This window comes from Mytilus trossulus, chromosome 8 (assembly GCF_036588685.1).
Source record: "Mytilus trossulus isolate FHL-02 chromosome 8, PNRI_Mtr1.1.1.hap1, whole genome shotgun sequence".
NCBI lineage: Eukaryota > Metazoa > Mollusca > Bivalvia > Mytilida > Mytilidae > Mytilus > Mytilus trossulus.
Window position 1 is genome coordinate 22,770,198 of NC_086380.1, and position 25,922 is coordinate 22,796,119.

Here is a 25,922-nt window from a genome sequence, read left to right on the forward strand (position 1 = left end):
ATATAACCCACTCAGTAACATTTCAAATTTTGTTTCTAATGGTTTTAAGGGCATTAGGGTCAAAAACGTTATCTGGTCAAGTGTGTACACACAACTTTTGCTGAAAATAATCAGTCAATTTTTCAAGGTATTTTTTTATAACTATCAAGACCAATTTTAGTTTTATGGAATAAAAAATTAAGCCTTAAAACTCGTGACAATCAATTTAAACAGGCTATAAATAAAACTAGATTTAAATATTAGCTCGACTAAAACTTCCATTTTGGATTTTAACAACAATTTTCAACATTTGGATAAGTCAAAAATTTTGACCGTCTTGAATCAGTTAAATATTGATAATTGTTGTTTCCTCAAAGGTTTTCTTTATAACAGTCTAGACCTTTATTGCATTGGATAAGCAAGCAAATATGCATTTGTGCATGTGCAGTAATTTCAATATTCAAGTGTTTAATTTCTTTTATTTGAAGGCTACTAAAATCTGTGTTCCTTAAAAATTGAGTAAAAAAAACAGCCAATATAGAGACCAGTTTTTCATAACATCCAGATCATACTTCTGTTAACTTAAAATAAAATGCATAAAATAATTGGAAAGATTAAATAACTAAAAACAGTCATTACATGCAAGACTAACTACTAACTTAATTACATGTAATCATACACTGTAGATATATATAATATAGAACTTCATAACAATTAACATTTCATGACTTTAATAACCGCATGTTTTGATCGGGTTCCTATTGGTGTCTTTGGTTTTCAATGTTGTGTTATGTTTACTTTTGTTCAATTTTTTGGCCCTGGAATTCATTTTTTTTACTGGCAAGTTTTAATATTCCTTTGTGGAGTCCGTACATTGGCTCACAGATTGAGTTCAGCATTTCTGATGAATGGAAATTCAGGAAAGCATGTTGACACTTACATTTATAAATGGGTTATATCCATGTTTAACAATCAAGTTTTAAATTACATGAATTATATTCTTTTCCGAGCATAAATGTGCTGAACTATGCATTGTGTATACAATTGGATAGCAAATCTATATTATTATTTGTAAACTACAAGCATGCAGTCATATTCACATCTTTAACTGAAGTATGAAGTACTGGATTGATAAACCAAATTACAGTACTTTTTTATTTTGATATTTGAAATAAATAGGCTACAGCATGCTGCCCTTTATAACCTACCCTGCTGGTTGAGAGCTGCCACAGATGGTGGTAGTGTGGTTGATATTGCCACTGGAGTGGCAATAGGAACATTACTTCCACTGCATGTTAAAACCTTCACCTGAAAAAAAAAGACAACATTGTTTTGTCGTTATTTAACTTTCATCAAAATATTTTTGTGGTGAAAAGTCAACATAAAACATCTTATACTGTGGATTCATTTATTTTCGTGGGTATCAATTTTCGAGGATTGCTGAAAACTTGCATATTCGTGGATATTTGATTTCGTGGTTTTGACAATTTCTGTTTATTAAGCCTATTATAAATATGTATTTCGTTGAACATTTGATTTCGTGGTTGACCCATACCCACGAAACCCACGAAAATTGGTATCCAACGATTAATAATGAATCCACAGTATTTATCTTGCAGTTCAATATTTCATAATTTTTTTTAAGTGAAAATTTAAATAAATGTACGAAAGTCCCAGTTGCTTCTTTTTTTTTATTGAGGCCACACTTAAAAATATTTTGGTTTGTCCAAACCCTACCCAAAGGTTGAGATAGTGGGTAGGTAGGTAGGCATTTTCTTTTTTTTTTTCCAAAAAAGAAATTGAAGTATCAGATGTTTATTAGTCTTCATGCATATTTGATTAAAAAAAAACTTCTTCAAATCAGGACAATAAAAGAATTTGAGTAGGCAGCTTTTTTCTGGGTAGGTAGCGTTTGGGCAAACAAACCTGTTATTTATTATGGCCTGATCAATGACATCAATAATATTGGTTCTTATCAGGAAAACCTTGTATTTTCTTCATCCCCTTTTTAACCTTTATTCAGAAGCTTCGTAACAACACAAGGAAGATTTGGTTTCACGGGAAAAATCTTTTATTTCTTTACAAAAATAAGATGTCTCATAAAATCTGAGCAAAATTCAATTGAACAATTATTAACATCCATACCTCATTATTAATTTTCCTTTCTAAACCATGATCTTCTTCATCATCACTATCAATGTTTGAAGATTTCAAGAAATTGACTAATTGTGGTGTTGGTCTTTTCGTCCATACAAAATAATCCATCATGTTGCCCCCATTTTGCAGGAAAAACAGTTCAGACAAATTTTCAATATAATTCTCTTTGATTTCTAACATTTCTTTAATTTTGTTATCATGAACAAGTTTCCTGTAATTAGCTATTTCAGATGTTGGTGGAGGTTTCTCTTCCACTTTTATTTTTTTCTTTGGCGAGGGACCGGTCGAGCTCTGATTAGCTAGAGCTGTTAGGTTAGGGAATGTGGAACTTAGTCCACTGTGAGATTTAGTCTCCATCAAAAGTTTATTAGCAGCAGCAAAGGCAGATGAAGAATGTCCTCCAGTGCTGGATTTTTGTTGATTAGACATTTTATTTGTAAGGTTGGTATGCGAGGGTCCTGACCCTGTCCGTGGTGGTATAGGACCATGATGATGTACGGTACCACCTCCTGACTGTCTACTTGGTAACTCTTGTTTAACTGTCCGAGGCACAGTCGATGGGATCCCTGAAGTCAGACCATAGACAGGTGTGCCTGGAGCTGTGTTGGCTGGTGATCCTTGAATTAACTGTCGACATAATGCTGAAGAAAAATAAAAGCTCATTTAATATATATGAACATTTCCAAAATTCAACTGCAGGTTATTTCAGTGTACAAGCAGTATTTTTTTGTTTTTCAAGCAAATTTCTATATCAATAATTAAATATGAGACTTGTATGTATGATTTTGACAAAAAATATAACAAAGGTAATTTTTTGTTAATTATGTTATTGAAGTCAGATATAATTTCACCATTTGTTCATGAAAATACATCTGTAGGAAGTTTTTGCTCATCAAACCACAGTAGTATACAACTAGGCATTTTGACTTCTATGACGACTAGCAGGTACACCAATCAAGAATCAAAATAAGCATTCAAAATTCCAAAAGATTGCCCCTTTACTGGTTAAATATTCAATGTACAGGAACAAAATGCTAACTTGATCTATAAACTTGTCATGCTAGGCCACACTTAAATAATATTTTAGTTTGCCCAAACCCTGGAGTGTAAAGCTTTGGTTAGCTTGCTTTCTAGCCAGGTTAAGTAATTTACCCTCCTTTAAGAAAAGACTAGTCTGGCAGATAACCAATCTAAGATATCTGTTTGAAGGACAGGCTACTTTGAAAAAAGGGTAGTATACCTTAAATTTTGATGTACCTAACATCGACTTCACGGTTCAGCTAGCAAGCTAACCGAAGATATAACCTTTTTCTTCACACTCAATGCAATCGACAGTAACACTCATTTACCTTGGGCAGTGATTGGAATGCCAGTTAGAATGTCAACTCCAGGCTGCTGTATTTCAGATTTATCTGTGCCATCCTGGTGCATCCTCTACTTCCCTACAAGATAAGATACATTGGATTAACAAAAATCAGCAGGACTGAATATATTCTATATAACAGGACATGTTCTGATAAGGACTGCATTTGAAATATGGCCAAAACTTAAATTTGGGCCAAAAAAAATAATATGTGTTTCCTGCTTCCAAGGCAAAAAAATCAGAGTCAGTAGGTTGGGATTTCATTTTTTTTTTTGCACTCAGTCAGATTTGCAGTCGGATAAAAGTCATGTTTGGTTAGGGTCCTGTACCCCAACAGAGTTCGAGAAAATGGTCAGTCCTATTGGTCAAAATGAGGCTCGGACCAGTATTTTGAAAGCTAGTGACAGTCCTGATGACTGATGAAAAAACAGACGTTGCAGTGCATTTTTTGTCAGTAATTAGTTACAACTAATTCCAATATGTGTTTACATCAGTCTTCAGATGTACCTGCTGCTGATTTCCGGTACTGGTTTCCTGTTATAAACAAACTGAAACCTAAGGAAACCAAAGTGCCGATCTACACGTGGCTTACTAAATTTGTTCATGGCAAACAATCAGCGATTGTAATCGTAGATGGAGATAACAAATACTGAGAAAATGATTTTAATTAAGAATAATCAAAAGATCAAAACTCGTCCTTCATTGTTAATTTTTCCGTGGCTGTGAAATAAAACTTATAATAATAAAGTTATTTTTGGATAAAATACGTTATTATTTTTATTTTAGGATCAAATTGACAGATTTTTTAGGACTGGCTAAAATTTTGTAGGACTGACAAATAATCTGGCTTTGTCCATCCCATGACCGATGGGTCAAACAAAGTTTTCGTGAACTCTGCCCCAAAATGATTTAATGTCTTTAAAGAAGCTTTAATTGACCTATCCTCCCACTGCCAACATTTATAAACCTTAATTGTAGCACATGTCTGCTGGGAGCTGCCATCTAGATTGTTTGGGCATAGTAAAATACTGTACGGATCTGGATTAGACCAGAAATTACCTTTTTCCGGACAGGAAACAATTTTTTTCTGGAATTGAATCAAAAGTTTGAGTCAGGTTCGGTCAGGAAACAGACATATAATTTTTTTGGCCTCAAAGTTAAAGGCATTCAGAAAATAAGATTAATACAGAATAACAAACAAACCATTCACCAAAAGTATTCCATCTTTTAAAAATTGAATTATTTTCCCTCATAAAGAATTCAAGAGCTATTCATCAAATATTGAATTCTTGAGAAAGGGCTTAGTCTGCTATACATTTTTTTGTAACTCAACAAAAACAAGAAAAGCTAAAATTGTAAAAATTAAGTTTTACATTGACATTTTGTCACAGGGAACAATTATCCAAATTTGAAAACATTTCATCAAAGTGTTTTTATGTTAACTTAACATAAGGATACTCTTTGGCAGTCCCCTGTCGTAAATCATTAAATCATTGAATCGAAAATCTGGTCAAAAATTTCTTTTGCATATTAAAGAATCTTTGAACTATCAACAGGGGCATGCAGCTTGGTCTATTGATTCTTAAAAGATTTGAATGTGTTTTGAGTTCTAGAAAAAATAAGGCTTCAACTTTTTTTCTGATTAGAGGCCACTCTGATCAACCCATTATTTCAGCAATTGTACTTTTTTACCATGTTCATATGAATCCTTAAAACCGTTTTGTCTGATATCAAGTTTCAGATACTGCAACAAACGATCATTTATATATATATTAATATGTGTTTGTCTCCTAATGAATATGCATGAAATATTAGCCACTAGATGTTACTTCATAGAGGGTGGTTAAAGGTTATTTTCGTGCAACGTTTTCTGCCTTTTTATTTCACGTGTTTCCATGTTTTATTTCTCGAGTTTGGTTTGAAGTGCGTGCTTTGTGTTTCCCCTTATTTTATTTTCCGTGTCAGTGCTCTTAATTTCTCATGCTTCCATTGTTCTGCATTTGTTTAAAAAGGAAATTTGAACTAATTCGAAGTTGATGTATATTGTTACGATTCTACTTTCTATTGTATATGTATGCTATTTAATAAAGTCCATCAAATTACTATGGATTCAAATCAGATGCAAGTAGCACACAATAAAAGGTAATCACAAGGTCTTCCATCCATTAAATAAGGGCTACTTGTACATGATCTGTAAGTAATAACTTTTGGTACTTTTTTCCTTGATAATTTGATTCTATTTCTCGTGCTACATTTTGGCGATTTTTATTTCACACGTTTCCGTGTTCAGTCCCCCCCCCTTTTACCACCCTCTTCATAGCAAGCATGGCTTTCACTGTTGTTGTACGCAGAGTTCACAAAAAGTGGCAGTCCTCTGGATCGTACCACCAAATTTAGCATCAGAGGTCTGAAAATATTTATAATGTAACTTTTGTTTTGTAGAATTTTTTTTTATTGTGATTCATCAAATCCCAGTCAACTGATTTTTTTCCGAAAAGAAAGTGAAATTTTCTCCTCATGCACCAAACATTACCAATTGCGTCATTTTGAAACATTTTTTAAGTTTATATTTTCCATTTTGACTCTTGATATGTGTGGAAACTGTTTTGTGGAAAAGAGGAGACAATTGGGGAATTTGACATTAAGGTTCGACAAATAACCGAATAGTTGTGTTTCCAAAGTAAACAGAGGAACATGTACGTGTATCTTTAGTTAAGATCTTTGTTCGAATGTTGCATACCGGTCTTTAATAATAGCTTTGGGTTGCATGGCAAGCTCGAGCCCGGTGGAGGTGCCCCATTTGGATTTATCTAGCCGCTTGAGCAACTGTCGCGTTGTTTGATATTCTTTGTCTATATTAATTATTTTATAATCTGAAAATAGTTGTCAATCTCGTTAAGCTTTAATAAATCATTTTCTTTCGAAGGCAATTTCGTACATATTGGCATTCCCGGCAGAGAATATGGCGCGCATGCGGTTTCCAGCAGTTACCTTCCCATGAATCATGGCGTATGCCTCCATTTTCTGAGAAGCTTACCTATTTTTGAGTTACTGTTTTCTAGACAAATGTCCTCCCATCTCAGGTCAAAAACCCTCAATCCAACCTTATCAGCGATTTATCTACACATTTTGACACAATAGTTAGAAAGCCTCATATTGGATAAGCATATTTTTTCGATGCTAAATTTCCAATTTGTGTCGAATCTATCCGGCCATTGTGCAAGTTTAACGAGAATGTTTGATAAGGAAGAGGGAGCGCATGCGTGTGACGTCATTTTCCCTATCACATGATTTATTTTAGTAGCAGCCAAAGAAAAAACCCGATTACATCCGAAAGTGTAATTAGAAGGAAAACAACGATGGCCGACGAAACACGCGTGAAAAATGTGGTTCTGTTGAAAAACATAAAAGAAAAAGCAATATTATGTTGCGACAGCCCAAAATTTGCAAACAATATTCTAGATATAATAAACTTAGCTCAGGTAATGGACTTTGATGTACAGGACGTGTAAAAGAGAGTAAATTTCAAGAAAACCCTGTTTGATTTTCAAAGGAATATTTCTTATCAAAATTCGGCACCTGGTCAAATCGGTACCTATGATAGTCAATTCGACACCAAGTTAAATTATAGATCTGGATAATTCGCCACCAGAGAATGGTATTTAAGTACCTTGATTTGTTCTTGCAATATAAATCTATTGACGGAGTAGCATAAGTCTAAAGCATAAAAGATTATATTAATTAAAGTCGGTACACAATGGGCAATGGGCGCACTTGTTTCTAGTAAGCAGGTCATGTAAATGGTGTGCTTATTCGTGCGAGAAACAAGTGGAATGGCTTATATACCGGCAAATCTAACATGGCTGCGTTTGCAGACGATGAAGAAGGAACATTGAAACTATATCTTTCACAGACTGAATAATTTGTGATATTTTTATTAAACGTTCACAACTTTAACCAAAATGTTCTCAAGAGCGAGAAAGCATTTATACGTTGATAAATTATTAACAATTAACAACAGGATAAATATGACAATAAGAATAACAAGAAATAATTTATTTATAAAGGCTGACTACAATTAGTTACTATTAGTACGAAATATTTTATTGAAGAAAGCTCAATTATGAACAAATACTTATCTTCCCTGAAACCTCGGCAATTCTAGTACAGTATATAAGTGCAAATGTTAGTTTGTTTAGTTAGATTTTATGCCGTTTTTAGTGCATTTCTTTTTGCTATTTCGTGATGATTAACAATAGTTTTAAATGCACAAATTCCGTTCTAACAACAGTCAGCCATGTTTATCGCCGCTTATCCGGTGAAATCAAACCGGCTCGAGCGACGTGAGCCGGGCATGCACAGTGCTGAATATTTTTACAAACAAGTGTCATGCCGGTTTGCCAACAGCGTAAGCCGTTTGCTAGAAACAAGTCCCACCAATACAACATAAGCTCTGTAGAGCTTTTATCCGACATATATCCGAGTATACACTTTATCGCTTATGCCGACTGACCAGGCAGTTTGAACTTTTGACTCCTATTACAATCACTTTTCCATTGTGGCGTCAGATATTTTGTTTTATGACGTCAAAATTTTAGGGGAACGTGTGTGATATTGTGTAATGGGGGACAAATAGCAATTAGATGTATTCATGTATTGTGAGAAGGGGATAGGACCTTTATCAGGACTCCGGGATGGGGAGTTTTTAAACTCAGGTTTTTGAGATTGACCCTTTTTGAATCCAGAAATCCTTTTTTTTTTCGAAATTTGGGATTTCGTGTTTTAAAGTCCGGGATTTCAGGATTTCGTGTTTTTAAGCGGGGATTTCAGGATCATAACCCCTCCTACCCCCCTCTATTGTGGTGTCAATGTATCCAATAACTATATTTATATATAATTCATTATTTGTTCCACATAAATATTGATAAAAATTATAAATACAGGCATAGATTAACTACTACACCTACACAAAAGCATATGATATTAGCAGAATTTTTGATCACCATCTTATTATAAACATGTCATGTCCGGCTTGGTTTTATTTGCTTAATTTGTACTGTACTTTCAGAGTGGCTATATAAAACTGAAGTCTGTGCTGGCATTCAAAGGTGGTGTTTAATAAATCAAATATAAATATGCATACGAAATATAATCATGATAATTGTGCAAACATGCATATAAAAGAAACAATGTTATGTTCAACAATATGTCATATAAAAACTGAACACCACAATCACCTATAACATGTATAAAGGTAAAATAATTTTGAAAATTTAAACAACAACCAAAAAAAAAGGCAAACAACATTTCACTTAAGTTGCAAGCTAAAGCATGTCAAGAAAAAAACATTTCAGCACAGATTTTAGTACTGCAACATACATCATTTTATTTGCTACAGTTATGTCCCTTAGACATTCATATTTTTTCTTGTACAAGTCATAAAAATATACCTATTTCTTATCTTGAATTTCAGACAGATAATCAAAGTGTTCTAACAGCATGAGTTAAAGATTTCTATAAGATCTTTATACAGTTTATTGTTCATTTCAGACAGAAGATAAAAGTGTTCTAACAGCATGTGTTAAAGCTTTCCACAAGATCTTTATACAGTTTATTGGAAATGGAGAACTCTACACATCACCCGAAGTAGATGATGGTATGACAACTTCATTAATATACTCAGCACAGCCTCAATTTCTACCTGTTTCTAAGCCTTGTACAAATAACATTGATATTTCAAGACAATGTATATGGTTATTCTATATGTATTAAACCTCTCACAAGATCAATGCTTTTTTGTGAGGGGAATTTTTTTTAAAGTACTTAAGCAAAATCTATCTGGTGAAAAAATAGTTTTTAGTATGAAGCATCCTACTAAGGACTTAAATATTTCACCTACATTAATAATGTGATGTTGCCGACAGCTCCTCGTGTAGTGTTGTGGATCTGTGCGATTCATCACAACAGTTTGTTATGTAAGATGTATATGTATACCGCCTTGGTAATTCTGTCAAATGACAGGTTATCCATACTTAGAAGTATTTTACAGGATCTCATTATTAATTCATTAAAGCTTGTTATTCCAGAGACTAAGGAAGGGAAATATAAGATCTGGTTGAACGAGAGATATAGTGATGTTTATGAAAGACTTGTAGAATTATTACAGTGTAAACATGCTGCAGTTAAAGTAAGTACATTTTGTATAACAATAAGTGTGGTTTGATTAGTTTGAATCAAAGAGACAGCACCTGACAAAACAAATAGAAACAAATTTAAAGCTTTCTATGCAGTATGGGTTAAGCTCGTTGTTCAAGGCTTTACAGTGACCTATATTTTTGAACTTTTGTGTAGTATGGTTCTCTAAAGTGGAGATATGTCTCACTTGTTATCACAACTTATTTTATATTAAAGACACTGATATGTCAACAAATAGGCTTTTCCTATAAGAGACATGACTTCCACCATGATAAACCTTGAATTTTAGTGCATATGTGCTCAAAGAAAAATATACTCGATGTTATAAAGTCAAATTATTGCCCTTTTTGAAGATCGATTGTATATTTAATTGTTCGTATGGATATGATACGCTAATTACTAAATTTTACCTGGGGAGAAGATTATGGCTTTGTTTATGACCCCAAGCTAATCAACGGTTACAACTGGTGTCATAATCTGTTGTTATAGGTAATCCGTTTATCGGATGTGTCATTAATGATCATCAACATTAGTTCATTCAAAGTCGGCAATTATCTTTGCAGAAATGTGCATACAACAACTTGGGCACAATTTGCAATGTTTACTGTAGTTTCATGGAGGAAATGTAATGACAGAAAGTTGAAAACCATAATAAACTCGTTGAAGACATTGTTTTACTTGTTTTCCGTGAAATAAACAAAAAATGCAGACGTATTTGTCATTGACTTCCCTCATTTTTGATAGGAAAATAACTAAATCGGCAGCCATATTGTGATCCTATTTACACCATATTTGCGTACTGTTTATAATCCTCCAAAGAAGGAGCACACCCGAATAAAGAAAGATAACTCAATCTGATATTTTCCTAGCATTGAGTTACCCATTTACATATATTCTAAAATATGTCTACATACGTCTTGCTTAAGAATATATATGTTTCGGTATATTGAGTTAGGCCAAAAAAAAAAATAGGTGTGTTTCCGGTCGCCCGACCGACCCTAATTTTTTGGCGCCGACCCTAACTTTTTTTTCCCGGAAAAAAAAAAAAAAAACGGATTTTTTTCGTTTTTTTCCGGAAACGGTTTTTGTTTAGTATAGCCTTTGAATGGCATCTTTTAAACGTTTGATTTCAAATAAAATTTTAATACAGTATTAAGCATTTGTGTGATACAGATTGAAGTCAAACAACGGCATGGCTTCTGCTATGGCCATCAGTCAAAGTGTCATTCAATGACTATTTGCATTCTACAAAATGCAATATTTGCCTCACATTATTTGAATGTTTCGGTTGTTTCGATGTTTATAATTTGTTCAGAATTTTATAGGAATAAAATTGACAGTATAACAAGTTTACAATGTTTTGGCATTTACTTCTGACAGTCTTTTCTAATACAAGAGGGAAGCCAAACGTTCAATTTAGGATTAAATTTAATATTAATATCTGATATTTGCTCAACCATAGCCCCAAAACTCAATTTGTAATTGATTTTCTTTTAAACAACTAGTATATAATCAAAATTTCAAAGATTTTCACCCATCCCTCTATCATGTTATTAGTATTTGGTATTTGTAGAAAAGCTGGCATCAGTTCTGTGAACTAAATTGTCTGAAAGAAACTGATTATAAAACAGGTCTTTGCTGAGACAGACCGTACAGATGGCGTATCAGTTCTGAAAAGTTTGAAAATTGTATATCTGGAAGTCCTGGCCAAGTCTTCTGCAACTTTTGAACATGGACTATTCATATCTTGTATACTTTATACAATGAACTGATGAAAATAACCTGAAAGAATAACAAACTGATTATAAAAATACACAAAAAACAACCGAAGCAGGCCAGTAAAAAAAAAAAAAAAAAAAAAAAATACCTACCTACCGACCCGAATTTTTTGGGGCATGCAACAGGAAACACACCTATTTTTTTTTTTGGCCTTATGGGAATAGTTAAAGAGGGTCTTAGTATCAGTTTTGGTAGGGTGTCTTGGTCATCTTTTTCTGTATTCCTTATTTTTGATACAATTTTTCACTGTTGCTAAATATCATAACATTGTGCATTTACTGAGCACAGCTGTTTTGTGCTGTATTGTCATTAAGCACAGCAGGGGTAGAAAGGTGAAACTGATAAAAAATGCCAGACCATAGAAACAGAATGAAACAGATCACCTTTCAAAACATACTGCATATAAAGCTCAACTCTGCCAAGCAATGATCTAAAATCTTGTGTGACAAGCTGCTTGACAAGTTTTTCAGCCTAAAAAGTAGAAAAATATAGTTCTATACGGACTAATGATGTTGTTCTTGAATAACCTGTGATTCAAGGAATAAACACAATGTTTGATTTATATCTTGTATTAAAACATGCCCTTTTCATATTATCATATCACGCATTAAATGCCCTTTTTCAGGATTGGCACCCTGCCCTTTTGAAATCCTGGCTGGAACACTGAATACTCTCTTAAAATCAAAGAATAAGCAAATGACTACTTCAGAACTGTCAGATTATAGACTTAAAGGGCACTTTTCTTAATGATTAAAGTATTATTCTATGTAAAAGGTTAGGATATAGCTGTGTACTGATAATTGTTTTATCTGTTTTAGGAGCTTTCATTAAGTACATTGATGAAGTTGGTAACAGCAGAAGGTCATAACCCCATTACAGTCATTACAGCAAAACAGTCAAATTTTCCTATACAGAGATTTCAGGTAAATTGTATGACGATTTAGCAATCAAATTTTCCTATACTGATATTCAAGGTAAATTGTATGACGATTTAGCAATCAAATTTTCCTATACTGATATTCAAGGTAAATTGTATGACGATTTAGCAATCACATTTTCCTATACTGATATTCAAGGTAAATTGTATGACGATTTAGCAATCACATTTTCCTATACTGATGTTCAAGGTAAATTGTATGACGATTTAGCAATCACATTTTCCTATACTGATATTCAAGGTAAATTGTATGACGATTTAGCAATCAAATTTTCCTATACTGATATTCAAGGTAAATTGTATGACGATTTAGCAATCACATTTTCCTATACTGATATTCAAGGTAAATTGTATGACGATTTAGCAATCACATTTTCCTATACTGATATTCAAGGTAAATGGTATGACGATTTAGCAATCACATTTTCCTATACTGATATTCAAGGTAAATGGTATGACGATTTAGCAATCACATTTTCCTATACTGATATTCAAGGTAAATTGTATGACGATTTAGCAATCACATTTTCTTATACTGATATCGCAAAAAAATAAAGCATTTTAGTGTAAAATGAAAAAAAATCAATTATAAAAGCAAGCAATAATTTCTGAATTTAAAGTAAATGATCTCAGAAGGGACTTTGAACTCATATTGAATAATTACTGTAAGTCTGGACTACTGATAGAAATTGATTTAATAGGAACTATTTCCATCTCTTCCATAGGAAATAATGAGAGGACTGATCTCTATAGATTACAGCCACAAAGATCTGATAACAAGATTCCAGGAGTATTTAGATTATGATGATGTTAGGTTTCATGTTCTAAAGTTCCTCATTAAAGACATTAAAGAAAAGAAACAACAGGTAATTATAGATTATCAGTAGATGGTTATCTCAAAGAGATTAATTTTCTCGCTTGAGCTTGTTACAGGGAAAGCGAGAAAAGCAATTGAGCTGAAATGTTTCAACTATATGTCCCCATTCAAATTCCAACCCCCAGAACCCCCCCCCCCCCTGGATCCGCCAATGAAAGTGTAGGCATAAGAATAAATTTGTATTGTATAAAGATCACTACACACTGGCTAATTTGAAAAGACACTGTAATTAATAGACAATTTTTTGAAACACACTTACAGGTTTGGACCGTGATAAATACATTTTAGTTGTTAAACTGTGGCACCTCATTTCCTTATTTATATAAATGTAAGATTTTAGTATTCAAGAACAGACAATACATGCACAACTTTAAATGAGTTGCTGATTAGAATCCTAAAATGTTTATCGATCTGAGAAAAAAAAATAGTTCTTAAAAACTTTACATTCTGCAAATTTTGCGCTAAGTACATTTCTGTAGGTTCAAAAAGAAATGCACAGAATACCTTTTTATACGACCGCAAATTTTGAAAAAATTTTCGTCGTATATTGCTGGCCCGAGAACACAGTTATTTCGTAGTGCATTTCTTTTAGACAATAAATTCAAATTAAAAAAATCGCACCTGCTCTTTCTCAAAAAGATTTTTACAGTGTAGTGTACTACCAGTGAGACAAATAATATCAAAATTATAGAAACTTCTACCAGCTCTAACTCAAAATATTGACAATTCTGTGTTAAGGGGGTGTAAAATTCAGTTTGACAGCTTCAGACGTGCTAAAATTTGACCTTTTAGAACTGGACCAATTTACTTCTTAACATAAAGATTCAGCACCCAATTTTTTTTTACATGTTATTACATCCCCCTACTTGATATTTCATGCATTTAATATCAAGAAATAAATTGGGAAAGTGTATCAAATAAGACATGCAAGTTATACACTGTTTACACTAGGGACTATATTCGTAGACAACGAAAACCAAAGGACGATAACTGTGTCCTTGGACCTGCTATCACGTTGGCGTCGTCGTCGTCGTCCGAATACTTTTAGTTTTCGCACTCTAACTTTAGTGAAAGTGAATATAAATCTATAAAATTTTATCACAAGGTTTATGACCACAAAAGGAAGGTTGGTATTGATTTTGGGGGTTTTGGTCCCAATATTTTAGGAATTAGGGGCCAAAAAGGGCCCAAATAAGCATTTTCTTGGTTTTCGCACTATTACTTTAGTTTAAGTTAATAGAAATCTATGAAATTTTGACACAAGGTTTATGACCACAAAAGAAAGGTTGGGATTGATTTTGGGAGTTTTGGTTTCAATAGTGTAGGGATTAGGGGCCACAAAAGGGCCCAAATAAGCATTATTCTTGGTTTTCGCACAATTACTTTAGTTTAAGTAAATAGAAAATAATGAAATTTAAACACAATATTTATGACCACAAAAGGAAGGTTGGTATTCATTTTGGGAGTTTAGGTCACAACAGTTTAGGAATTAGGGGCCAAAAAGGGACCCAAATAAGCATTTTTCTTGGTTTTCGCACCATAACTTTAGTATAAGTAAATAGAAATCTATGAAATTTAAACACAAGGTTTATGACCATAAAAGGAAGGTTGGTAATGATTTTGGGAGTTTTGGTCCCAACAGTTTAGGAATAAGGGGCCCAAAGGGTCCAAAATTAAACTTTGTTTGATTTCATCAAAATTGAATAATTGGGGTTCTTTGATATGCCGAATCTAACTGTGTATGTAGATTATTAACTTTTGTCCCTTTTTCAAATTGGTCTACATTAAGGTCCAAAGGGTCCAAAATTAAACTTCGTTTGATTTTGACAAAAAATTAATCGTTTGGGTTCTTTGATATGCTGAATCTAAAAATGTACTTAGATTCTTGATTATCGGCCCAGTTTTCAAGTTGGTCCAAATCGGGGTCCAAAATTAAACTTTGTTTGATTTCAGAAAAAATTGAATAAATGGGGTTCTTTGATATGCCAAATCTAACTGTGTATGTAGATTCCTCATTTTTGGTCTTGTTTTCAAATTGGTCTACATTAAAGACTAAAGGGTCCAAAATTAAACTTAGTTTGATTTTAACAAAAATTGAAATCTTGGGGTTCTTTGATATGCTGAATCCAAACATGTACTTAGATTTTTGATTATGGGCCCAGTTTTCAAGTTGGTCCAAATCAGGATCTAAAATTATTATATTAAGTTTTGTGCAATAGCAAGTCTTTTCAATTGCACAGTATTGCACAATGGCAAGAAATATCTTATTGCAAAATATTGTGAAATAGCAATTTTGTTTTTAATTAGAGTTGTCTTTCTTTGTCCAGAATAGTAAGCAAGAAATATCTAATTGTAAGAATTTTTTTATTTGGAGTTATCTTTCTTTGTCCAGAATCAACTTAAATCTTTGTTATATATACAATATACAATGTATATTCACTACCAACTGATAAATTAAAATAATCTTTACCAATCAGTGATAACAAGCAGTTTTTTACATCTTAATATTTTATGCTGTATTTAAATGAGTAGTTATTGTCGCAAACTCCATTAGAAATTTTAATTGAGATTAGTTTTGGAATAAGGGAAAGGGGGATGTGATTAAAAAAATTGGGTTCAATTTTCTCATTTGAAATTTCATAAATAAAAAGAAAATTTCTTCAAACATTTTTTTGGGAGGAGTAATATTCAACAGCATAGTGAATTGCTCTAAGAGAAAACAAAAATTTTAAGTTCATTAGAACACATTCATTCTGTGTCAGAAACCTATGCTGTGTCAACTATTTAATCACAATCCAAATTTAGAGCTGAATCCAGCTTGAATGTTGTGTCCATACTTGCCCCAACCTTTCAGGGTTCAACCTCTGCGGTCGTATAAAGCTACGCCCTGCAGAGCATCTGGTTATACCCTGCTTTAAAAAATTGGGAGAATACCTGTCTGTAAGTCCGTCCGTCATCCATCCATCCCATGAATATTCTTCGTCATATCTTTCTCGGGAACTACATACCAAGGATTTCTGAAATTAGGTTGCAGTGTTTATATAATTCAGCAAAGCTGTGTACTGAGTTTTCAGTTTCACCATTCATCAACTTCCTGTTTACCAAAAACTTGCATATTTTTACACTATTAAAATTATCCACTTGCGGCGAGTATATAATCATGGAGCATTATCTTGCAGTTTCACTTGTTTCAAAATATATATAAAAATATGAATCACTTAAAACAATACAGAAAGTTACATTTTTTTTCCCTCAGAAATACAGTGATGAATATTTGAATAATATCTACGCCATGTTAGAACAGATATCATTTCCATTGGCTGGGAATGAAGTGCTGTCAAACTGTTTATGTAAAACACCAGGTAATACATAAATGAAGTTGAAGACTACAGTGATATTGTTTGCCTTAAATTACTGGAGAATAAAGGCTTTTTTCCTGGAGAAGTATCCCAATTTAAAAAAAAAATGGATTTAAAGTATTCCCAAAAAGACAACTTTTTTCCCACAGTACAGTCTTTTGCACATGAATACAAACTGAAAAACACTCATTTAAACATTTTTAAATGACTATATGTGCATATTTGAAGGTCTATTTTTGTATCATCACTAACACTAAGGGGTCATATTTCACATGAGAATTTACCTCTTGAAAGAGGTCTGCAAATTGAAGTTCCAGTTAAACTCATGGTTAATTATAAATTATCCAATTTGATAAAAAAAAGACCAATATTTTCCCAATAAAAAAGGGTACAAGTAGTTTTGAAAAAAGCCAACAATATCAGTGGAAGTCTAGACAGGGAGGTACTGGGAACACTTTAGATAAACCAATTACCACAAGAATTCGGGAAAAAACGGCTTGAAAACATTTAATAAATCACTTGTAATTTCTTACCATGTATGATTGTTGAAAAAGACTTATGAAACTGTTAATTTCAAATCATGTGTGATCATTGAAAAGTCTATAATGTAATGAAACTAGTAATTTCAAATCGTGTGTAATCAACTAAGTCGAATGTAATGAAACTAGTAATTTCAAATCGTGTGTAATCAACTTAGTCAAATGTAATGAAACTAATTATTTAAAATTGTGTGTGATTGATGAAAAAAACAGTGTTCTATTTTCATGATATTCAAGTTAAGGTTTAAACATTGTAATACATAAGCTGGTTCTCAGCTGATTTATATACTTTTTTAATGCTATGCAATGCTATATAAACACATCAATGATAACCATGCTAACTGATGTTATAGACCAAGATTGATTATATTTGCAAGCTTCATTTGATCATCCTTTTGTACATGTTGTAAAATTTGGACAGTCATTGTTAAGTTCAAGAGCTCAAATTTGGTTTACTGCCCCTTTCACCATCTTCAAAAAAGTATTGGATTTCATCTTCTCAATATATGATAAAAGATTGTTTTGGTTACATAACATGTATCTTTTATTTTTAGATGATTTGTCAGTATTTAAAGTCAGCAGTTTAAAAGAACAAAAAAAGTTGTTTTCAAGTGCCTGGGTACAGTTTCTACAGTTCAAAGTAAGAGACTTCACACAAACAAAACTTATTTAATATATTTCAGTTGTTCATAATTTGAATTCACAGAAACAAACCTTCAATTTGCAATTGTAAAAAAGATTGTAGTGTATAGGTCAACGTCCAACAATGATAGATTTCCATAATTCCAATTTCTCCAGGTTTGAAATATTTTTTCTTTATTACTGAGCTAATATTTTACTTTACCATTGTCATTACAACCCTGAAACTTATTGTATGCCCTGAAATGCCCATGATTGAAATCGGATGAGACAATTATATCTTATCTTCTACACAATACATGTTTTATTAATTTTATATTCCAGTTGACGTCAAGTTTATACAGAAGTGTGTTAGTAATACTACATGATAAAGTGATGCCTTATATGACCAACCCACTGTTGTTATCAGACTTTCTAACAGAGTCGTACAATGTAGGTTAGTAGACAGATGATTATGTAGGAAGGAATCTAAAAAGAAAAGGGTGCTACTAAAAAAAATCTGCATGTACATAAAATATTAATCAAAATAGAATATAGAAAAAGATGACAGGGATTTTCCCAATTATGAACGTGATGATTATAAGATGAGATATATAAAGAATGAATGGATTTTGAGAGTTGATCTACTTCTGCCATAATTTATTGATATGTTATTAATTACTGTAATTATAGAAATTGACTCTGTCGGACTTTGAATCAGTCTAAAAAAAAAAGATTCAAAAACTATAATAGAATTTACCAAATATATGGGACATAAAAACAGACCACTCCCATGAACAATTATCAGGTTCACAACGCATACAATTTGATATGACGGTGCTTTAGAAAATGTTTGGTTTATACAGGTTTTCGGTTTAAGCAGGATTTGGTTTAGCCAGGTTTTACTGTATAATGCACAGTATAAATCCTGCACAATCTAGATATTAACAGAATGTTTTCTCGTGACATGTAAACATTTACATTTTTTCTACCTTGTTTCTTCTCATTAGTCATTGTTAGCATTTATTTGCAAATATTTTAAGGAGCACACATGATTTCTGATTCCTTGTTTATCTTAACATTTTAATCCATGCTCTGGTATAAGAAAATACGATAATAAACAAATTTTGACAATAATTTTAACCTGTAAAAGTTGCCATATACAGACCATGTATGTTTTAATGAAACAGTTCTAATTTTATTTTATTTTTTTCAGGTGGTGCTATAAGTCTTCTAGCTTTAAATGGATTATTTATTTTAGTACATAAATTTAATCTGTAAGTATGACTGATTTTCTCCATAATATATATAACTATTATAGTCTAGAAATAACCTTACTTTTAAATTTCCACTTTAAGCAAAAGGAAATTATTTCCTTGGTTAAAGACTAAAGATATGTATGTTTTGAATAAAGGAAAATGATTTTAAAAAAAAGAATCATAATGTATTTTTTTCTCTTAACACCAAATATACCTGATGTCATGGATGTTGGGAAGTAAAAAAAAAAGAATTAGATATTCCTACAGCTTGTCATATTTTGCCACACTTCATTATTTCTGGGAGTGTTCTTGTATAAGTCTTGTTTAACCATTATTTAAATTTAAATAGTATTTAATATAGGTTTTAATTATGTTATTACTTGCATACTAATTATATAATCTGATTGCAAAACTTTTAATTTCAGAGACTATCCCGAATTCTTTACTAAACTGTATGCCTTGTTTGAACCTGGGGTTTTCCATGCTAAATACAGAGCTCGATTCTTCTTCTTGGCAGATCTTTTTCTTACCTCCAGGTAATTATACATTTAAAAAGCTTGATTCTTTTTCTTGGCAGATCTTTTTCTTACCTCCAGGTAATTAAACATTTAAATTATCATTGTTGTCAAAAATTCTATCCTATAATGGAGACTATGGAATTTAGAAGTTGACTTGCGGTGCAGAAACCTTATTACTGTTTTGGTGGTATGTTGAAGTGGGTCTCGTTGGGGTATAAGCATGACATGGGATTGCCGATTTTTTGTAAGCGTGACACGTGAAAATCAAATTATTGTGCAGTGAAGACGGGAAATGAAGTCTACCGGGACACGGGAAATTACAAAAAAGTAATTTGCTTACATACATAGTAGAACCCGGATACGGTAATCTGACAAAACAGTAAGCGGGATAAGGTTTTAGAACCCTCCAATGAGACCCCTATTGAACTCGAGATGTTTGTTTCTGGTTCCATTACGTGATAAGGTTGCTGTCTCATCGGTGTGTTACCCACATCTTCATTTTGAAATATATAGATTAAGAATAATGACAACAGTTGTATGATTAATTATTTTTACCTCAAGATAATTTTTACTAAAATGCAAAATATAGCAAGGGGCCAATCAGAAAACTGAGGTCTATAAGGCAGCAACCATTACAATATTTTTCTTTCAATTTTAGCATTACATATAGTGGCAGCTGAGGACGGAGCCATTTATTTGCACCACGTTTACATTATACATTGTTTATGGTTCAATATGCTATGGAATCGAGCAACTTGTGTCTCCTTTACTATAAGGCAGATTAAACAATAAAATAAACAAACAAAGATAAAAAGTTGTTTTTATCCAAAATTCAAAACAAATACAATAATTTACATCTTTTAACTGTTAATAACCTGAAAATGCAGGTAGCATGATCAAAATTTTACTAAAATAGATGCACAATATTACAGTTCATGTTCTCCTGAGCATTTTTCATGCACTTACTTTATCTGTATCTCTTATAATAAAAAATATATAGCAGTCTGAAAAGGAATATACTGTTTTAATGAATGAACACCCAAAAAAAATGCAGCAGCAGTAGTGTTGAAAGGGTTAAGTTACTTAGATCAGCGAATATAATATTCATAGAGCTCATTTTTAGAGAAGTGAAAAATATTTGTATTAATAGTTATAACACAACAGAATATATTTGATTTGATTATTTTCAGTCATTTACCAGCCTATTTAGTAGCAGCATTCGCCAAAAAGTTATCCAGATTATGTCTGACTGCCCCTGCACCAGGCCTCTCTATAGCTGTGCCGTTTATATATAACCTTATTAATCGTCATCCTAATTGTAATGTATTGATACACAGAACAGAGGGTTCTACAGGTATAAAATATATTTTAATTAAATAAATAAATACCTGTGAAATATAGAATTATATATGTTTTTTTTTTTAAAGAACAAATGATAGAATACTGCAGTGCAGAGAGATAAGTGATATAATGAAAATTAAATTTTCTTATGCTCCCAAATGGGTTGATGTCAACTTTTAAAAACTTTCAAACTATTCCAAATTAAGAATACAAATGAAATAAATTGTAACAGACTTATTGTATTAATTAATCATTGCAGTTTTTGAAAAATATACTGTGGATTCATTTTTAGCTCACCTGGCCCGAAGGGCCAAGTGAGCTTTTCTCATCACTTGGCGTCCGTCGTCGTCGTTAACTTTTACAAAAATCTTCTCCTCTGAAACTACTGGGCCAAATTAATCCAAACTTGGCCACAATCATCATTGGGGTATCTAGTTTAAAAAATGTGTGGCTTGACCCGTCAAACCAACCAAGATGGCCGCCAAGGCTAAAAATAGAACATAGGGGTAAAATGCAGTTTTTGGCTTATAACTCAAAAACCAAAGCATATAGAGTAAATCTGACATGGGGGTTAAATTGTTTATCAGGTCAAAATCAACCTGCCCTGAAATTTTCAGATGAATCGGACAAGCTGTTGTTGGGTTGCTGCCCCTGAATTGGGAATTTTAGGGAATTTTTGCTGTTTTTGGTTATTATCTTGAATATTATTATAGATAGAGATAAACTGTAAACAGCAATAATGTTCAGCAAAGTAAGATTTACAAATAAGTCAACATGACCAAAATAGTCAGTTGACCTCTTTAGGAGTTATTGCCCTTTAATTTCAATTTTTAACCATTTTCCGTAATTTTATAGATCTTTTACAAAATTTTCTCCTGAAACAGCTGGGCCAAATTAATCCAAACTTTGCCACAATCATTTTTGGGGTATCTAGTTTTTAAAATGTGTGGCGTGACTTGCCAAACCAACCAAGATGGCCGCCATGGCTAAAAATAGAACATATGAGGTAAAACGCATTTTTTTGCTTATAACTTAAAAACCACAGCATTTAGAGCAAATCTGACAGGTTAAAATTGTTAGTCAGGTCAAGATCTAGCTGCCCTGAAATTTTCAGATGAATCAGAGAACCCGTTGTTGGGTTGCTGCCCCTGAATTGGTAATTTTAAGGAAATTTTGCTGTTTTTGGTTATTATCTTAAGTATTATTATAGGTAGAGATAAACTGTAAACAGCAATAATGTCCAGCAAAGTAAGATTTACAAATAAGTCAAAATGACCAAAATGTAAATTTTTACTAATATTTTCCACAAAAACTACTTGGCCAAGTTCATTATAGATAGTGATAATTGTAAGCAGCAAGAATGTTCAGTAAAGTAAGATGTACAAACACATCACCATCACCAACACACAATTTTGTCATGAAACCATCTGCTTCCTTTGTTTAATATTCACATAGACCAAGGTGAGCGACACAGGCTCTTTAGAGCCTCTAGTTCTTGTTTAGTATCAATTTTCATGAATTGAGAAAATATTATATTTTGTGGATATTTGATTTCATGGTATTGCAAAGTCTTTATACAAGCCTGTAGAAAATTTGTTAATATGTTAAAGATGGAAACTCATGGTTCACTCGGAACCCAGGAAATCAATGAAAATTGGTATGAAATAGTTAATTATGAATCAACAAAATCCATTAAAAAGGTGAAATAATTTATGGATTTACAGTACTGGGCCACATTTAAAAGAATGTCTGTTTCCCCTCCCGGGTCTACCCTTTTTAAACAGACCAGGAAGGCAGGCTCTTTCTTTTTTCTTTTTTTTTTAACTGGGTGTAATTGTCATAGCATGGTCACATGAATGGTTTAACTTGTCCAGTCCAGGCCACTTATCAGTTGTTTCAAGTTTGTGCTCAATTTGAGTGTATTTATTTAGATTATCAATCCTTCTGCTTTCAAGCACTTTCCAAAAATGAAAACAGATTATTTTCAGGAAAAAAATAATTTCGATGTTTTTTTTAATTTTGGCCGTGTATCAGAAATTGTTGCTATGTTTTAATTATTGCCTTGTTTTTATTATTGCAAAAAATGCGAAAGGGTTAAAACCTCAATAATTTAAACTCACATTTTGAAATTTTTCGTATGAATCAAACAGTATTTTTTTCAAAATCGCAAATATTAAAATCACATATTAGTCTTAAATGACAAAAATGCAATAATAAATGCATGCAATAATTTCTGAATATACAGTCATTTAATTTGGAAAATAACTAATCCACATTTTTCTGAAAAAAATTAGATTATGACATTGAAATGTATGAATAATTTTTAACCTTTGTCTATTGTTAATAGACCTGTCAGCTGACCCCTTTCTAATGGATGAACCAGACCCATCTAAATGTAAAGCTTTAGAAAGTTCACTGTGGGAATTAAAGGTAAAATTTCTTCTAATGACTAGTCATTGTTCAGTAGGTGTCAGTTCAGTCCTGTTGGGATAAAATTGACAATGGAAATGGGGAATGTGCCAAAGAGACAACAACTCGACCATAAAGCAGACAACAGCAAAAGGTCACTAACAGGTCTTCAATGTATCTCTCTTCGTATTATTAAAACTAAGACCTAATAGTTTAGAGCTGTTCCATGAAACATACATAGGAACCAGGTAAGGCACTTCAAAATCAGGGCTATGGATGGTTGTCATCTAGGTTGTTGCATAGTTAAAATGTAAAGTGAAGTATTTATTTTTGATACCCAAATAGAGCTTCTGTGACATGTAAGGGGAACTTTGATGAAACAATTAAAAAAGGATCTATTGATTTTAACATTTATCATGATAAATTATTGCACATTTTTGTTCTTGAGTCATTTTGAGGTACATGTATAAATGATCAAGATGTGGTATGAATGCCAATGAGACAATTCGCTGTTTCAGAATCTAATGCATCCTGGGTTATATTTTCAAAAATGTACACCAAAACGTTGTGATTGGTTAAAAATGTCATAAACAATGGAAATTCAACCAATGACGTGACGTTATTTTTATTCTGTGGTACGAACAATGAAATTACCCATGATTCTTTAAATTCTGAAATGGCTAATTCAAGTCACAATTTGTAAAAGTAAATCATTATAGGTCAAGGTACGGTCTTCAAATTGGAACATTGGCACACACCAAACAGCAAGCTATAAATGGCCCCAAAAATGGCATGTGCAAAACTATTCAGACAGGAAAAACAATGGTCTAATTTTATAAAAAAAAACAGAAACAAGAGACACTTATGAACCACATCAACAAACAACAACTAATTACTTAGGGCAGTTGCAAAAAAAATGCAGCATCACTCTTAACTGAAATAATAGGGTAAGACCAAAACATAGAAAAACACAGTATAAACTATCAATTGAAATGGGTTATACCCACTTGTGTCATAAAAGCATACCCATGAAGTTTCCAAAGTAGTTTACTTATTTATTTGTAGATTTATATATAATATATATAATTTGTATATCTAATTTAAGACTCTCCAGACTCATTACAATCCTGATATAAGTAAGATGGCTAACAGGATAGAACATCCATTACTGACATCAGAAATAGATTTATCAGATCTCCTGGAAAACAATTATCATCAGGTTGGTTTAACTACAGTAACATGGCATGTTTTTATATGGCCGCCAATATTTGGGAGGTTCGTAAAATGCTATGGTGTCGTCTTTACTTTCATAGAATAACTTTAGTTTAAGTAAATGGATCTCTGAAATTTTACAAGAAGGTTCAATACCACAAAAGGAAACACATGGTCCCAAAAGTTTAGGAATTAGTGCCCAAAAACAAGCATTTTTGTAGTTTCTGGACAATAACTTGTGTGTTAGTGTATGAATCTCTCTGACATTGTTCCACATGGGTCTCCTTTACGAAGGGAAGGTTAGGATTGATTTTGAAGGATATGGTACCAACAGTTTACAATAAGGGGCCAAAAAGAAGCATTTTTCCAGACAATAACTTGTGTGTTAGTGTATGGTTCTCTCTAAAATTGTACTACAAGGTTCCATACCACAAAGGAAGGCTGGGTTGAGTTTGGAGGAAATAACTCTTAAAAAGGGGGGGGGGGGGGGGGTTGATTATGATGTCAACCTCTGCTATCGTATCAGGCTGCACTCACCGAAGCATTTTATTTATTTGATGTTACTCATTCTCTAAATGATTGTGAGATGTATGTCCATCCTGCCAACTGTTTGTCCATCTGACCTGCTTCATGTTAAAGTTTTTGGTCAAGTTAATTTTTGAGTAAGTTAGGGTCCATCAACTTTAAACTTTGTACACATGTTACCTATGATATGATATTTCAAATTTTAATGCCAAATTAGAGATTTGACATCCAATTTAACAGTCAACTGAACATAGAAAATGATAGTTCAAGTTGGGCATCTGTGTACCATGGACACATTCTTGTTCTGTAATGTCTGCAGAACTGGTATTTTCATTACATTTGGATTTGATCATAAAGGACCAAGTTATTTCTATACCAGCAAACATTAGTCCAGTATCAGCAGTTAAAGTGAACAATTTTTTTTCTTTATTTTTCAGTTGTTTGAAAAAGAGACGAGGAAGAAAATAAAGATAGCACCAGTGACATTTATACCTCCAAAAGGATTGTTAATCACAAATGATGATAAAATTGGATTATGCTGGACAATGGACTAAATCAATAAAAATACACAACAAAAATAGTCTTTTAATTTAGTAAATAAAGGCAATAGTAGTATACTACTGTTCAAAATTCATAAATCGCTAGAGAAAAAACAAATCCTGGTTACAAACTAAAACTGAGGGAAACGTATCAAATATAAGAGAACTATGACACAACAGAAACACAACACCGAAATGTAACACCCATAGAAACAAACTACAGTATAATGTAACAATGGCCATTTTCCTGACTTGGTGCAGGGCATTTTCAGGGGTTAAAAAATCCACTAGCCCGACGCCCAGGACTAGACACTTA

At 32.5% G+C, this 25,922-nt stretch overlaps 2 protein-coding genes across 5 annotated transcripts in view; one reads left to right on the forward strand and one right to left on the reverse strand.

Annotated features, from left to right (window-relative positions):
• Positions 1 to 6,669, reverse strand: part of LOC134680707 (helicase domino-like) — a 67,304-nt gene extending 60,635 nt beyond the window's left edge. For all 4 annotated transcript variants that reach the window (XM_063539898.1, XM_063539900.1, XM_063539899.1 and 1 more), the window contains exons 1-4: positions 6,537 to 6,669; positions 3,486 to 3,578; positions 2,125 to 2,777; positions 1,188 to 1,287 (exon numbers count right to left, since the gene is read on the reverse strand). In XM_063539898.1, the coding sequence (XP_063395968.1) occupies positions 1,188 to 1,287; positions 2,125 to 2,777; positions 3,486 to 3,567 (835 nt within the window). In that variant the 5' untranslated portion in view covers positions 3,568 to 3,578; positions 6,537 to 6,669. The remainder of the gene's footprint in view (positions 1 to 1,187; positions 1,288 to 2,124; positions 2,778 to 3,485; positions 3,579 to 6,536) is intronic.
• Positions 6,670 to 6,807: 138 nt separating this feature from the next.
• On the forward strand, positions 6,808 to 25,659 carry LOC134680708 (nucleolar complex protein 4 homolog). The gene is made up of 14 exons (XM_063539902.1): positions 6,808 to 6,981; positions 9,050 to 9,155; positions 9,586 to 9,686; positions 12,292 to 12,396; positions 13,136 to 13,276; positions 16,544 to 16,649; positions 17,740 to 17,825; positions 18,149 to 18,260; positions 19,020 to 19,080; positions 19,488 to 19,598; positions 20,771 to 20,934; positions 23,269 to 23,351; positions 24,436 to 24,549; positions 25,505 to 25,659. Exons 1-14 carry the CDS (start codon positions 6,859 to 6,861, stop codon positions 25,619 to 25,621), a joined length of 1,530 nt encoding a protein of 509 aa, XP_063395972.1. The 5' UTR covers positions 6,808 to 6,858; the 3' UTR covers positions 25,622 to 25,659.
• Positions 25,660 to 25,922: the final 263 nt, after the last annotated feature.